This window comes from Acomys minous, assembly GCF_964271855.1.
Source record: "Acomys minous genome assembly, chromosome: 9".
In the NCBI taxonomy this organism is placed as follows: Eukaryota; Metazoa; Chordata; class Mammalia; order Rodentia; family Muridae; genus Acomys; species Acomys minous.
Genome location: NC_140490.1, coordinates 83,384,225 through 83,397,335, shown reverse-complemented (window position 1 = coordinate 83,397,335; position 13,111 = coordinate 83,384,225). Strand labels below are relative to the sequence as shown.

The window sequence follows — 13,111 nt, the reverse complement described above, 5'->3', positions numbered from 1 at the left end:
TGCAGCAGAGCCCTAGCAGTTCCTGTGCCCTCAAACTCACAGAGATCCACCTGCCTCTGCTTCTCAAGTGCTGGGATTAAAGGCATGCACCACCATGGCCTAGTTTGTTTAATTAGTTTTTGAGGGTGGGTCCCTTTTACTGCAGGCTGACCCGGAACTCAATGTGTAGCCAAAGACCTTCTGTTCCTCCTCCTGCCTCTACCTCCCAGCGCTGGGTTTATGGTGCTCAGCACTTGGGCTCCTGCGGTTCCTGCAGGCCAGGCAAACACTCTCCGCATTCCTGAGGTGGTGACTTGCCCACACAACTCAACCCTCCAAGCAGGCCTCTGCGAAACGTGGACACATTTTACAAATGGGGAAAACTAAGGCCCAGCGCTGAATCCTGGCCCGCAACACCACTCTACTTAGAACTGAGGAGGGTTTAACGCAAAAAGCCAGCCACTGTGCAGTCCTCCACAGACGGCCAAGCTTGCGGGGCCGTCCCAGGCGTCTTCATAAGCTGCCGAGGGCGAGGTGGATGAGTCACTTGGCCCGCTTGCGCGTGCATTATTTTAGTCTCTGAGTCAGACCTTGTCAGAGTTGTTCTGTGCATTACAGACCTGAAGTGAAACCCCAGCGTGGCAGTTCTGAGGTTCCTTGGGACACAATGTAAATGAGGTCCTCTGCAGTGGTGGGTGGAAGGGTGCCGGGCTCCCCGCTGTGGGGGGGGGAGTGTAAACGGAGGCAGCAGTGAGAGAAGCCAGGGGACACCTTGGAAAGCTGAAGGGTCTTGGAAGAAGCAAGCTCCTGTGTATGTGTCGGTGTCGCATGTGCCCGTGGATGTGCGCATGCGCGCGGGCATGTTAGGGGAGCCATGGGAGGGAGGGGGCGTGGGGAACTGAGTAGAGAAGGGCAGGGAACAGCCTGCCGACTTACTTCCACTGGATTTAGGAGTCCTGAGAGATGGCTCCGCTGGTAAAGGCACTTGCCATGCGGCCTCATGACCTGAGTTTGCTCGCCAGGCCCCCATGGCAGGCGGGAGAACCGACTTCTGCAAGCTGTCCTCTGACCTTCACACAGCTGCACATGCACACGCCCACAATAAATCAAGAAATACAATCACCCTGGCACTTGGAAGGCAGAAAAAGGATCAAGAGTCTAAGGCCAACTTCATCTACTTAACAAGTTTGAGGCTAGCCTGGGCTATGGAGAGACCTTGCCTCAAGTCAAAAAACCTTTTAAAAACATTTTTCCCTTTTTAAATTTATTTGTGTTGCTAGTCAAGTGCTCTGCTTCTGAGCCACTATTTAGTACCTGCTGTGTACACATGTGCTGGGCACTACGGCACAGAGAGGCCATTTGTGTTCATATGTTCACAGCCTTAGGGCTGTGATGGGTGCAGTGACTGAAGGAAGCTTCTGGAAGGAGGAAGTCTCTGAGGGGCTGGAACCACACTGAACAGTGTTTGAGCTCCAGGGTCCCCCGGCTGATGTTCCCTGGTGGCAGCCTCAGCCCGGTGTCACTACCCAGCTGGGGATTCAAAAGGCCAATCTCTGCTCAAAGCCTGTCCTGGCTTTTACCGAGAGTGGCAGGCACAGGGTGTCACTATGCAGTCTTGTAACCCACTATGTAAAGCAGGCTAGCCTTGACTCTCTTCTGGAGCACGGAGATTCAGGTTGGGTGTTCCTTTGTTTTGTTTTTTTGAGACAGGGTTTCTCTGTGTTGTCTTGGCTGTCCTAGACTCACTTTGTAGACCAGACTGGCCTCAAACTCACAGAGATCCACTTGCCTCTGCCTCCTGAGTGCTGGGATTAAAGGCATGCGCCACTACGCCTGGCATGTTGTATGTTCTTATGGAATCCTTATTTGTTTTACAAATGTTCTTTCCAAGCCCACGGTCTTATTTTGCAGCAGAGTCACACACCGTGTGTGTGCCTGGGTTTTTACAGGGCAGAATGTGTTACAAATGTGCTTTTACACTTATTTTGCGTGTGATCATGTGTGCAGAGGTCAGTCCTCTCTTTCCGTTAGGTCCTGGGGATCAAACTCCGGGGGTGAGGCCTGGTGGCTTTAGGTGTGTGGCCTAACGCAGGCAGCAGAGGGGTCTCTTGGGGACTCGTGTGCTTATGGATATGTAGCCGGCTGGGGTGGGCCAGGAAGCCGGGGCCGTCTCCTGCTCCTTTGTAGCTTGCTCTAGAAGCATCTGGCAACCTCCCTTCCCAGGCCTGCAGCACACTGCTGGGCGAGTCCATGTTACCATGACCTGGCTCCAGCCACCCCACGGGCCCTCCTCAGGGAACCGAAAGGAGGAAGTTGTGTCATTTGCCAAGGCCCTCCTAGCTTCTGCCCACACTGGGTTCCCACAGCTTCTGTAGCAGAAAGGATTTGGAAGGAGGCCTGGGTGAAGCCCCCACCCCCTCAGCAGGGAGTGCACTGCTGGAGGTCGCTGTGAGCGTGTGCAGGGGACCTGCCCCACCCCTCCCCTCCTCCTCCTCACCCGGCTGGCTGCCCTTCTTCTTCTTCTTCCAGCCAGTTCCCTCCTGGCTTAGGTGTGCCAGGGACCTTTGTGACTGGCTGGAAAGCTCTCCCCCTAGATTCCTCCCTGACTCCCTCTTAAACTTCCTTAAGCTCTCAGAGCTGGCGGGACAGCTCAGTGGTTAGAGCACCGGCTGCTCTTGCAGAGGACCTGTGTTCCATTCCAAGTACAAAAGTGGAAGCTCACAACCATCTGTAACATCTTAGGGCATCCAACACCTTCTTCTGGCCTATGCAGGTAAATCACCCATAAAAGTACACACACACACACACACACACACACACACACACACACACACACACGCATATCCAGAGTCTTTATAGGGGCGTTTTGGCCCCTCTTCAGTTTTTGTTTTTTCAAGACAGGGTTTCTCTGTGTAGCCCTGTCTGTCCTAGAACTCACTCTGTAGATCAGGCTGGCCTTGAACTCAGAGATCCATCCGCCTCTGCCTCCTGAGTGCTGGCACTAAAGGCGTGCGCCACCACCTCCAGGCCCTCAGCCACCTCTTTTAAAACCCATTACTTTGAGGCTGAGGACTTGAACTTGAGCCTCGAGCATGAATAAAACAGCTGGCGTTTGCCTGTGGTCCCTGTGCTGGGGAGGCAGGGGCGGGGGGCGGGGGGAGAACTCCGGGATTCCCAGGCAGTCCAGGCAACTCTATGCTGCAGGGTCAGTGAGGTCAGTTTAAAACCAACCATGGTCACTAGAGGGCTCAGTCAGCAGAGCCTTGCAGCAAAGCCTGCTGGCCTGAGTTCGATCCCAGGTACCCAGGAGTACCAACTCCTCAGAGTCAGGCACACAAATGCAAAATCCCAACAAATCATCGAAGAGCTGAGGTGAGCAGCTCCCGAAACACTGATGCTCCCTGGACCCCCTAACATGTGCACACATGTGCCTGCTCACACAATTCCTGTTAGGCACCCACTGTATGCCAAGGACACCTTCTGTGGTTCCTGCTTCCATCTGGCTGAACTCAGAGCTCTACTCAGCAGTGGTGGGGATGCTGAAGGCACAGTAGGCACCTCAGGCCGCTCCTAGAGAGGCATCCTAGAGGACCAAGAGGCTCTAAGGGGTCCAGGGGTCCCTCAGTGGGCTGATCTCAGCTGTGGGGGGGACTCCATCCTCAGCGGATCACGAGTTCAAGGTCAACCTCAGCTACAGGACGGTTGGAGTGTGGGAGGTGGTTGGGTGTGCTAAGGCAGTGCTGCAGTGAACAGCCCTTTCGATTGGGGGCCCTGGGAGGGGTATGATGCTCCTCCCCCATCTCCCAGATAGAGAAACTGAGGCACGGAGAGGGTGGAGTCAATCTCCAAGACTGCAAGCTGCTGTCCTATGTTGAGTTGGTGCCCAAAGAGATGAGCCTCCTACGAGATGCCAGGGTGGGGCTTTTATTTTTAGCCTGTGTGTGGCTCAGGCCTTTCAAGCAGCACCAAGAGGCAGCCAGACTCCTAGGGGTGTGAAAAGGATTTGGGCTCAGCATCCAGCAGTGGAGGCTCTCAGACCCCACACCAGATGTGAGCTGGTCAGTCCTGTGTCCACTGCTCTGTGGCTTTTGTACTGATTTCTCCCGTCCCATCCTTCCGACAGTTGTTGGTGAGCCTGGCCTTACTCATCCTATTCAACTGCAGCCACTGAGTTTTTCTTTAAGTAAACTTTACAGTTTTTAGCAAGTATCCCAGGGCTCGAGGTGGGTCCCAGGGTTCCAAGCTCACAAGTGCTTACCACACCCCAGGCCTGAACTCAACCTCTGGGGGCGCCTGGAGGATACCCTAAAAATCACTGATTTGGGGGCTGGAGAGATGGCTCAGTGGTTGAGAGCACTGTCTGCTCTTCCAGAGGTCCTGAGTTTAATTCCCAGCACCCACATGGTGGCTCAAAACCATCTGTAATGGGATCTGATTTCTTCTTCTGGTGTGCATGAGAACAGAACATTCATAGACATAAAATATATATATATATATATATATATATATATATATATATATATATATATATATATATTTAAAAACCCACTGATTTGTAGATGTGAAAAGGGTCAGTTTTGTAAATTGAGCATGATGGAACATACCTGTGACCCAGTACTCTAAGAGGCAGTAGGATCAGGAGTTCAAGGCCAGCCTGGGCTACCTTGCCTAAGGTGGCTCAGTGGTTAACTGTATGAGTGCCAGCACCCACAGCAGGTGGCTCACATGCACTGTAACTCCAGCTGCAGGTGGGTGGACTTGTCTGGCCCTCAGGTACCACACTCACATGCACCCCCGCCCCCCACCCCCTCACCAGCAATTGGCTGAGAAGGAAATAGGCAGTGGCCTAGCTGCAGAGGGTAACCTGGGAAGGCTTCTGAAGGTCAAGGTCAATCAGGCTCGTTTTTTTTTTTTTTTTGTCCAAGATAGGGTTTCTCTGTCTGTCCTGGACTCACTTTGTAGATCAGGCTGGCCTGGAATTCACAGAGATCCACCTCCCTCTGCCTCCCAAGTGCTGGGAGTAAAGGTGCGCACCACCACGACTAGCTGGTTGGTTGTTTTTGTTCCTGACAGAGGGCCTCACTGGGTACCCCTAGCTGTCCCGGAACTCACAGAGATCCCCCTGCCTCTGGAGGGCTGCGACTGAAGGTATGGCAGTGTATGTGGTTCAAGCCCACTTCCACAGGCTTTAACAAGTCCTTAGGGCTGAGTGTGGCATCTCAAATGCGCAGGGCCAAGCCCACCATCTCCTCTGCAGCACAGCAAGTGCTGGCCACAGCCTCCAACCCACACCTGCTGCGCTGTCAATCCTCCTGTCATCCCCTTGGGCCCCAAGGTTCAGCTGGCTGAGTGCTAAGTGAGGTGGTGCTGAGCTGGGCTATGTTTAACCCGAGGTCGGGACGCTCCCTACCTAGAAATACCAGGCACTGGTGCAGCCCACAGGGACAGGCTGTGCCACTGCCCTGATCCACATGAACGGAGACCAGCCGGGTGTGGGAGCCGGGGTGAGGGTGGGGGGGAGTGGGCCTCCCTCCCTTGCTCCAGGTCTATCTGCCCACTCACCACTGGTGTCGTGCTGAGGGGCTGAACCGGAGCCTCATAGGTGGCAGGCACTTAGCGCCATCCCTCCGGCAGTCATCTTTGGTTTTGGGGTTTTTTTTTGGCGGCGGGGGTGGGGTGGGGGGGTGTCTCTCTCAGTAGTTCTGGCTGTCCTGGGGTTATGTAGACCAGGAGGACCTTGAACTCAGAGAGATCCCCCTGCCTCTGCCACTACACCCTACTGTTAGTCTCTCCTAACTCTCCCAGGAAGTCCACCATCTGACCACAGGGTCTCCAGGCTACCTGTTAACCAATCGTCAGAGCCCCCCCACCCTGCCCCCCCACAGGCTGTTGTGATTGGTAAGACGGAGTACAAGAGACACAGGCCTGAACAGTTATGGGTAAGGCTGGGTAGAACGCAGGGGAGGGGGCTTTGTAGGAAACCTGTCCTTTGGCCCTGCTGCTCCTACCAGGGTGAACCCGGCTGGAAGGAGCCACTGGGACCTGAAAGATCAAACCTCCCAGAAGACTGTCCACCACAGCCTGGCCCGAGGCAGCGCTCTGTATTCTGGCCCTGTACAGAACATGGGGCTCACATAGTTATTCTTCTAAATTTGACGTTGGGCAGGGGGTCAGTAGTTCTGCAAGGACCCTTGAGACAGATGCTCAAGGTGCTGAGGCAGGGGAATGGATCTGGACACCTGCTGAGATGAAGGGTTTGAGTCTGACTTTTTCTCATGTGTTCCGTGTCCCTGGGCACACCCCTTGTGGTCTTCACCTGGCTAGCCTTGCTCCTACCCCCCATATCTAAATGGTAACAGCTACGTGAAAAGGCAGCTGCTGTGGGCGGGCGGGGCGTCTGAGCACCTGGCGGGCAGTAGGGGCTCAGTAAATGCTCACTAGTATCATACGGCATAGGAGATGGTTTCGAGAGGGCAGGGGCCTTAAAATACTGCTTCATTATGTTAGCACCAGACTATACACGAACCCTTGCTCTACTCCAGCATTGCCTCCAATGTATATGATCCTCCTGCCTCAGCCTCGGAAGTGCTGAGACGGTGGGTCTGTGCCACCACCCACAACCTGACCACATCAAAGAACGGTTAGGCAGATTTCTTCACATCCTTGCATTTTAATTCATAAATATCAGTACCACGACTCCCAGGGGTTCACGTTTGCCCTGAGCTTCGGCAGGGCGGGGCAGCGAGGCCCTGCCCAGTAAGGCTAAAGCTTGGTTTGTACAGAGAACCCTAACACTGCAACACACACTGATGTCTTCAAGGGACAGCTTAGGTGGCACCAATGGCTGAGCGAAACTGGCCCCTCTACACTTGACTTCCTCTCCCTGCAGCTGGTTCCCATAGGCCGAGGATGTGCACCTCCTGCCTCGGCATGAATGATCCAGGGTGAATCACACACCGCAAGCGACAGGGAAAGAGCTGGTAGAGTCAAGGCAGCTGTTCAGTGGTTTTTGTTTTTGTGGTGCTAGGCTGCACTCGGGGCCCCACGTGGGTCAAGCTGGTACCACATGGATCCATCGCAGCCCTGGCTGGCAGCTCCCTACCTTCCCTAGTCTTCCCTGCAGCTATCAGGGATACTAGGGGACTCCTCATGAAGACCCTGGGTCAGTTCCTCAGGGAAGGGGAAACAGGACCAGTGTGGCACGGATGTGAACCTAGTGGCTGCAGCACCTGCCAGGTCATCACCGCTGTTGTGATTGGTAAGAGGGGCCTGGCGGCATGGTGTCTGCCTGGTGTTGCTCCTGCCACTTGCTCTGGGCCTTCTTTTTTTTTTTTTTGGTTTTTCGAGACATGGCATCTTTATGGAGACCTGCCTCTGTCTCCTGAGTGCTGGGGTTAAAGGCCGGCTCTCAGCCTTCTTGGGGACAGTGCTCTCTCTGACCACCATGGGCATGACCGCTTCTCAGGACCTCTGTCACAGATCTGCGCTCATAACTCGCGCTGCTCTTAGCTGTGGCCACCGCAAAGTGCTGGCAACTTCAAACTAAGTCATTACTAAGTCCAACAAGCAGAAACCAGAAGGGAAAAAAAAGACAGAGCAAAAACCTCAGATGGTGGGCTCCAGGCTGCCGCCCACCTGTTCAGTAAATGACAAACCAACCGCACACATCTAGGTGGTGGGTGCCCACCGCAGGAAGGAGCCTTTTGCTCACTGCGCTTCCAGACTTCTGACCCCATCTTGACCAGGGCTGGTGCACAGGACTCCAGTACAAGTTGGCTGGGGTCTGGGTGACAGAGCAGAGGCCTCCAGACCCATAGAGATGCCACTGACATCGTTTTGCATGGCCAAGGAGAAAGACAGTCTTCCTACCATGTGACCCTTTAAGGCTTCTAGAATCAACAGCGGGGCTCACTCCACTGCACCCCCACTGCCAGCAGGATGCTCCTGCTTGGACAAGGCCAAAGCAGACACTGGTGGCCGGGCCAGGCTCAGTGCAACTGGATGAAGGCCTCCAGCTCCTCTGGGATGAAGCCCTTATAAGGGACCTTGTTCCTATCCAGGGCGCGGGCAGCCAGGCACTGTAGCGTAATGTAATTGAAGGGCTGCACGGTGCTCTTCGCCAGCAGCTTCGAGTCCAGCAGCTCGTAGGCAGTCTTCTTGAAGGCATTGGTGGCGTCCATGTGGGCCCCAGCTTCGATGAGTGCGTCCATGATGGCTGGGCAGTTGTTCTGGGCGGCGATGTGCAGCGGGGTGTTGTTGTCAAAATCTCGGCTGTCTGGGTCGGCTCCGCAGTCCAGCAGCACCTTGACCACGTGCAGCGAGGGGAAGACGCCCACACGGTACCGCCCCACGTTGGTGGTCTCCTTGTCCACCGCCATGTGCAGTGGGGTAAAGCCGTTCTTGCCTCGAGGGGCACACTTGAGCAGGCGGTAGACCGTCTGGTGCTTGAGATGTTCCTGGCTGGGGGTGCACTCCACCTTCTCCAGCAGGTACAGCAGGTGGAGGATGATAGCAATGGCTTTGGTAAACTGTGCCGAGTCCCCTGGCTCCTTGGACAGCTGCAGAGCCCGCTCCACTTCCCGGACCCCTTTGCTGAGCACGCCCATGAGGTCGGCGAAGCCGAGCTGCATCCCCAGGTTGCCTTTGGCTGAGCGGTCCTGCAGCACGTAGGAGAACAGCTCTGCGAACGACAGGAAGCTGCTGGCTGTCATGGGGCTCAGGGGTTCCAGGTTGCTCTGTTGCATGTCCAAGGCATACTTCCACAGACGGATACAGCGCTCGAAATTTCCAGAGTCCGCATAGACGGCACCCCGGTACCTTATGTAGTATGAAGTGTCAGGGTGTGAGGGCCCCAGGATCCTCTCCCGTATAAGTAGTGCCTGCATCCGCATCTCATCGGGATCTGTGATGAGGGCCTCCAGCTCCTGGGGCGTGTTCACCTCCCTGGAATAGTCATAGGCCAGAACCAGCTGCTGGGGCTCGGGCTTGGGAAGGTAGTCCCCACCCTGGTGGCGGAGCTCCATCGCCCTTCTCCAGTGTTTCAAGGCTCCAAGCAGATCTCTTTTCTTATCCACATAGGTGGCTCCCAGCAGCTCCAAAGCTTCCACGGCCGCTTCCCGGCTAGTAGGGCAGCAGCTCTCGTAAGGTTCTGCCTCCTCCGGGGTGGAACAGCGGCTGTCTGGCCCCTGGGAGGAGGAGCCGCCTTCCCTGCTCAGCTCTGCCCCCGAGAGCTGCCCGTGACCGGGCTGCTCTTGGATGAGATACTCCACGATGTTTGTGTGCCCGGTGACGCTGGCGGCCAGCAGCGGGGTCATGCCATAGCCGTCGCGCTCCATGCGCGCGTGGCAGCCCAGCAGCAGTTGCAAGATCTCCAGGCTGCCAGATTCGGCGCAGTCGTGCAGGGCAGTGTTGCCCTTGGCGCTGCGCCGGTTCACCTGCGCGCCGCGCTCCAGGAGGTAGCGCGCGATCTCGCGGTGGCCCTTGTAGCAGGAGATCATGAGGCACGTGTGGCCGTGGCGGTTGGCGACCTCCAGGTCCGCCTTGTGCTCGCCCACCAGGTAGCGCACCACGTCCAGGTGGCCGTCGAAGCAGGCGGCGCGCAGCGGCGTGGAGTTGGTGCGCGTGGTGCGGTTGACCGAGGCGCCCCGGCGCAGGAGGCTGCGCACCACGGCCAGGTGGCCCGCCGCTGACGCTGCCCAGAGCGGCGGGGCGCCCTCAATGGTCTCGCCATCGAAGTGCACGGAGCCGCCCGCCTCCACGCTGGCGCCGCAGTGGTCCACCAGGTACTCCACCACGTCCAGGTGGCCGCGGCGCGCCGCGATCAGCAGCGGGGTGCCGCCGCCCGCCACCTCACCCAGCAGCTCGTCCAGCTCCTCGCGGCCGCGGCCTGCCAGCAGCTTCTGCAGCAACAGCAGCTTGCCGTCGTGCGCCGCATTGTACACTGCCGTGTGCAGATCCATGCTTGGGAGCGACGCTGCCGGCTCTAGCCGGGCCGCCGGTCGCAGGAGACAACCTTCACCTTCTCCCCGGCTGCCATCTTAGCGGGCCTCCAGGCGGAACAAAATGGCCGCCGCGACGGGGGGGGGGCCGCGGGCATGCCGGGAAATGGAGTCCCAGGAGCGATCGCTCGCCGGAAGATGCTGAGAGCTCAGAGTGGAGGAAAAGACTACATTTCCCGAAAGGAGTAGAGAGAGCTGACCACAATTTGCTCCAAGCAAGGCAAATGGTCAATGCGACCCTGGGAAATTTGGTGACGCTGGTCCTGGGACCAAGTCTAAGGCGGAGCCTGCAGGAAGCATCTTCGCGCTCCATTCCCAAAAGGACGTTTCTCAGAAAGACTCTCGGTTTCCAATTTCTACTATGAGAGGCTATAAAGTGTGTGACCCTAGTTATTTGATGGCGTATTTTCGGTTACTTTCACCGGCAAGAGACTATAGAAAGAGCAAGCGCGCTCCTCCCTGGAAATGACATTTCCCATTAAATTGTCGAGCAGGTGGCAAGCCTCCTGCAAGCGCGGGAAATTTGAGGCTATTCTTGCTGTTGCTGACATTACGGCACAGGGAGTCATAAAGGGCTACATTTCCGAAGCCAGCTATGAGCCAGGGCATGGTGGGAATTTTGTTTTCAGTTACGGAGCATAGGGATAGAAAACAAGCTGCTGAACGGCTGCAATTTCGTCATGAGAGGCTATACGGGCATTAGCGCTAGGAAATATGGGCAAGTGCGCTACTGTCCTAAAAGAATGCCCAGAAACCTGCGCTCCAGCTCCGAGGACGTGGGCGAGGTGCATCGTAGCCGGAGGTAGCCATTGAAAGGCTCTAGTTCCCAGCATGTAAAGCTGCACACCAAGCTTTGCCGCAGAGCACGCAGGAAAAAGCGTGAAGCCGAAAAAGGACTACATTTCCCTGAGAGCGTTGGGACATCCGAACTGAAAAGCAGATAAAAGTATTTCCCTCGTGTTAGGGCACTTTAGGGGACACGCCGCAAGCAACCCTGGCCAATGTAGTGACGTAATTCCGGTTTCCGTGCCCGCTCAGGCAGGAAATAAACGTGGCTCCTCACCCTCCGCGGACTACATTTCCCAGCGGGTACGGAAAGTGACTCGCAGCCAATCGGGAGCGATGTGCCTCGTAGGAAGGCCTTTCTGGCCAGCAGGGGGCGCGCGCCGGGCGTAAGAGACAAAGACCCGGCAACGTTAAGCAGTCCCGATTTTTAAGTTATTTTTAATTTTTCAAAAAGCACGTGTATCAGCCACATGCGCGCCGCGTCCGACGAGGCCAGCAGAGGGCGTCGAGTCCCCCTCCAGCGGGAGTTACAGGTGGTGTGAGCTGCCCTGTGGGTGCGAGTTACTGCTGAACCATCGCTCCAGTCCCTCAATGTGGGTTGGTGTTTTTTTTTGCTTTTTGTTTTTTTAGAATTTATTTATTTATTATGTACAATGTTCTGTCTACATGTACACCTGCATGCCAGAAGAGGACATCAGATCCGTGTGGTTGCCGGGAATTGAACTCAGGACCTTTGGAAGAGCAGCCAGCGCTCTTAACCTCTGAGCCATCTCTCCAGCCCCCTCAATGTCTTTTTTAAAGATTAGTTTGAGGAGGATTTCACGTAGCTCACGCGGACGTCAGTTCCCGAGACCCACATGGTGGGAGGTGAGAACTGATTTCCAAGGGTCTTTTTGACATCCATACGTGTTCTGTGGCACATAGACACACAAACCCCAAGAGTGAAAAAAATGCTGCTATTATTATTATTATTATTATTATTATTATTATTATTATTATTATTAATTTTTATTTATTATATATATTTTGGTTTTTCGAGACAGAGTCTCTCTGTGTAGCCTTGGCTGTCCTGGACTCGCTTTGTAGACCAGGCTGGCCTCGAACTCACGGCGATCCACCAGCCTCTGCCTCCCAAGTGCTGGGATTAAAGGTGTGCACCACCAGGCCCAGCCCAATAAATGCAATTTAAAATTGCATAATGCGTACCACAGCACACACATAGGGAGTGTGTGCTTGGGATTCAGTTCTCATCTTCCACTGTGTGGGATCTGGGGATTGAACTCTGGTCATCTGTCTTGGAAGCAAGCCTGCCTAACTATCTCACTAGTTATTTTTCTTTGTTTTGAATATGGGTTGTGTTTTTTGTTTTTTGTTTTTGTTTTGTTTTGTTTTGTTTTTTGCTTCCTTAGGCCTCCCAGGGAGTCAGCTATGAGGAGGTCCTCTGGGGCCTGTGCTTGGGGACACTCCAGCCACTGTGTGCCTCCTGTGCCTGTGTGTCAGTCTGTCTCCGCTCTCCCTGTCTGCTCCTCAGCTGTGGGCATCTGCCTGCTATGCACGGGCACATTCTGGGCTACCTGCCAAGCGGACCCCACTGGGTGTGACTAGCCATAGCCAGCTCCTAAATCCTGACCACGACCGCCTCTCAGGCAGAGTCACAGCCGAGCCACCTCCACCAGCCACGCAAGAGGCTCACAGAGAGCTTTGCCAGGGCTGTGTCCCCACAAGGACCTTCATGGTGTAGTTAATGAAAAAGCAAACACATAGATGTAATGTCTGTATCTGGGTGGTGACACATGCGCCTTTAATCCCAGCACTCCGGAGGTAGAAGCAGACGGGTCTCTGAGTTCGAGGCCAGCCTGATCTACAGAGAGTTCTAGGACAGCCAGAGCTACACAGAGAAACCCTGTCTCAAAAAAAAAGGGTGGGGGGAATACAGGAAGTGGTGTCGCAGACCCCAGGGAGTCCAAGCCCAGAACAGAGTGGATTTCCTCATTCTGTGAATAGTTACTGATCTGGTGTTGGGGACAGAAGGAGTCTAGAAGCTGGGTGGCGTCAGCCAGGACACAGGAGGTGGAAGTCAGGAGGTAGAAGTTTAAGCCAGGGCTGGAGAGATGGCTCAGGGGTTAAGAACACTGGCTGCTCTTCCAGAGGTCCTGAGTTCAATTCCCAGAAACCACATGGTGGCTCATAACCCTCTATCTATAAAGGGATCTGATGCTCTCTTCTGACATGTAGGTGCACATGCAGACAGAGCATTCCTACATTTAAAAAAAATATATATATAAATAAAAACTTTTAAAAAAAAAGTTTAAACCAGTGTGCAGTGGGTAGATAGATCTTCCTGGGCG

At 55.0% G+C, this 13,111-nt stretch overlaps 1 protein-coding gene across 1 annotated transcript; it reads right to left on the bottom strand.

Annotated features, from left to right (window-relative positions):
• Positions 1-6,629: 6,629 nt before the first annotated feature.
• Positions 6,630-11,531, bottom strand: FEM1A (fem-1 homolog A). Its single transcript, XM_084795930.1, has one exon. The coding sequence runs from the start codon at positions 9,936-9,938 to the stop codon at positions 7,968-7,970; it is 1,971 nt and encodes a 656-aa protein (XP_084652056.1). The 5' UTR covers positions 9,939-11,531; the 3' UTR covers positions 6,630-7,967.
• Positions 11,532-13,111: the final 1,580 nt, after the last annotated feature.